General features: G+C 39.1%; 1 protein-coding gene across 1 annotated transcript in view; it reads right to left on the bottom strand.

Annotated features, from left to right (window-relative positions):
- Positions 1-753: 753 nt before the first annotated feature.
- cdk10 (cyclin-dependent kinase 10) overlaps positions 754-3,278 on the bottom strand; it is a 9,958-nt gene continuing 7,433 nt past the window's right edge. Inside the window, exons 8-13 of the mRNA XM_040131920.1 lie at positions 3,044-3,160; positions 2,746-2,805; positions 2,317-2,440; positions 2,037-2,176; positions 1,527-1,579; positions 754-1,439 (exon numbers count right to left, since the gene is read on the bottom strand). Of these exons, the coding sequence (XP_039987854.1) occupies positions 1,345-1,439; positions 1,527-1,579; positions 2,037-2,176; positions 2,317-2,440; positions 2,746-2,805; positions 3,044-3,160 (589 nt within the window). The 3' untranslated portion in view covers positions 754-1,344. The remainder of the gene's footprint in view (positions 1,440-1,526; positions 1,580-2,036; positions 2,177-2,316; positions 2,441-2,745; positions 2,806-3,043; positions 3,161-3,278) is intronic.

Raw genomic sequence — 3,278 nt, forward strand, 5'->3', positions numbered from 1 at the left:
TCAGTTATTAACAGTCCTGTAAGGGGACCTAATCTGCCACTTGCCATGTAACCATTACTACTAATTTAACCTGAATTAATAAAAAACGGACATTTTAAATGAAAAAAGGCACAGTTGCTGGTTTGACTTTTTTATTATGTTAACAGCTGATGGTTTAAAGGTACACCAATTAGCCACAACATTAAAACCATTTACTCTTTTTAATGTTTTGAAAGAGACCACTTTCCCATTAACTTGAATGGGAAAGTTTGTGTGTACATATATTTATACATACATAAAATTATATATATTATTTTATATGAGTTAGGACCATAAGTATTTGGATAGTAACACAATTTTCTTAATTTTGCCTCTGTACACCACCACAATGGATTTGAAACAAAGCCATTAACATGTGATTGAGGTGTAGACTTTTACCAAAAAATTACCAAAATTGTTGATTTGGCCACTCCTAAAGTTTCTACCATCTGTCTGTTAGGTTTATTTTTTCAGCCTAATGACAACCTCCTTCATTTGTGTCAACACCTCTTTTGACACATATTTAAAGTTCCCATGAACAGCTACCAAATGCAAATTCAACACTTGTCATCAGTTCCAGACCTTTTTTTTGCTTAATATGTCATGAAATAATGAGGGAACAGGCCACATCTGGCCATGAAACTGATCAATTCTCAATTGTCCAATTACTTTTGAGCCTCTGAAAATGAGGGACTACATATAAAAATGGCTGTAGTTCCTAAATGGTTAATGCAATGTTTTTGTGAAACCCCTTGAATTAAACACGCACGCACGCACACACACACTTCCTACTTATCATGCCTTTTCACAGTTTTATTGTTAGGGATCTAAACTAATCATAGGATAGCTGTAAGTTGTAATGGCAATTCTAAAAATGTGCAACAAATGCTCGCCACACCAGAATAAAGTACTTCAGTATATTTGTCAAGGCAACCTCATTACTTAGGACTTATTTAGTTTAATAGATATTTTAAGAAATAATCCAGAGGCAAACAGAGGACATTTCTAATGTGCCTATAAGCAGTCCACAGTGCTGCAAACACCTGTAACTACATTTCAGAATGTGTGTTTGAATGGTCAAATGATTGCATTATAGTCCTGTGTAACATTATAGTCCTGTGTAACTAGTATTGTTATGATCTGTAACAAAACTTGTTTGGCTTAAAACGATTTCAATCTGAAACCTACTGGAACTAGTTTTCACGCTCAAAATTCCACAGTACAACTCATTAACATCCTTAAGAGCGAAACCCGCGCATGCAGTGGAAACAGAACCTAGCGTCCAACATTTGAGTGAGAATCTCATCATCATCATCACCATCCTGATCATACTTTGGCCCGTTTCGTGTGGCCCTCTGCCGGAGGAGCAGCCCGTTTATTCCGATGGTGGGGGAAGGTTGGCATAAGCTCCGGTTCACAGGCTGCAAAGAGGAGCAGAGAAACAATTAATGACAGACACCAGAGGGCAAAGATAACAGCTGATGCACATCCAAAATCCTTTTACTCACGTAGAGGTTTCTCTTTGAAGTAGGAACTCTCCAAACAATCTTTTGCAGTAGCTCTGGATCAGAAAAACAGAATAGAATCAGGTATTGATGGCTCTTAAGAAAATTTACATATGACAAAATTTTAATGTCCTGTAGGCCAGGAGTAGCCAGAAACATAAAAGCGGCAACACTGTGTTTAAATCAACATGGTGTTATGAATTTGTGGTAATATAACAATACTGTTAAAGTCTACAGGGATGCAACCCAGGAAAATGATGCACTCTCCGTTAATAATAGATTAAAAAATTCATAGCTTTCAAGTTGACATGATGACTTAAGCGAAAACATGCGCAAGCACCCTATGGCAAGGACGTGGTTTCAGAGGAAAGGAGACAGACACACATATAGATGCACATGTGAAATAGCCTGAATCAACTTCCATAGTGTGTGTGTAAGTTAGTAAGTGAAGTTTGTTTAGTATAGCACTTTTCAGAGAGAGAATTAATTAGTAAAGTGATTGTGGTGCTGTACCTGCGCTGTGGGTTATACATGAAGAGCAGGTTGAGTAGTCTGTGTCCAGCATCGGACAGCCAGGTGAATTTATTCTTCAGGTTGTTGTACGGTTGCTTCCTCAGACTGTACTGACCAATGAGAGGCAGCTGAGAGAAACCCTAAGAGGCGCGCGCACACACACACACACACACACACACACACACTTGAATTAAATTTTGCACATTCCTTTATCATCATCAGACATCACAGACACAGAGTTCAGTTAATGCTGAAGTTGTATTCACAGCTGAGGTCTCACCGGCCAGATGTTTTCATTGGGTGTTCCCAGCAGCTGAACTATCAGGTCGACCTGCTGGATCTCAGAGTTTCCAGGCAGCAGAGGTTTGTGAGCCAGCAGCTCAGCCAGGATACAGCCTACTGCCCTGCAAAGCAAAACATCATGACAATCTTAACATTATCAACAATTCCTGCCATCATTTCCTGTTGGATCTTAATGGGGTTTGGGTTGATTTTAAAGTATAAGCCTGTAAAATGTCTCACAGATACAGGATAATAAAATATTGAAATTGGATTGGTCAAATGCAGATTATCAAATTATTATTCTCCCCCTAAAAGCATTTTTCCCTCTAGGTGGAGCTCCCTATGTTCTAAAATGTAGTAAGTAAAAAGGGAGGAATTCAACTTATGGTTAGTATTTGTATGCTTATCATTATGGATAGAGACTTACCACATGTCTAAAGCTGTAGTTTGGGTCTTGGTCCCAAGGAGGAGCTCTGGACTTCTGTACCTGCAGACAGAAAACAGGAGGAAGGAGTACATATCCTGACAGGGACGTGGCCAACCTGAGTTAATGGAACTAATAAGGGAGGATTACTGAGAGGTATTAAAAGGAAGAGTTTCCACTGAGGCTGCTCAAGCACAACGTAAGCAAGGGTTATCTGCAGAGGACGCTATACACACACAAACAGAATAAGGCTAAAGGAACATTTAGGGTAAAGTGGCTGAGAAGGCAAATAAACACTCACCACAGTGTAACCACTCTGGGGGTCATGGCCTGCTGGGGGATACCGTACATCCTGGCCAACCCAAAATCAGCTGTATACAGGGGGAACAAAGGGACAAAAAACACATCCATAAAAACCCTACCACAACTAATTATGTATGTATGTGTACATATATATGAACTATGGCTGCAACAAAGTTATATAATTGTCAATTAATCATTGTCAAGAGCCCAAGGTGACATATTAAAATTGCTTA

This window comes from Xiphias gladius, chromosome 8, assembly GCF_016859285.1.
Source record: "Xiphias gladius isolate SHS-SW01 ecotype Sanya breed wild chromosome 8, ASM1685928v1, whole genome shotgun sequence".
NCBI lineage: Eukaryota > Metazoa > Chordata > Actinopteri > Istiophoriformes > Xiphiidae > Xiphias > Xiphias gladius.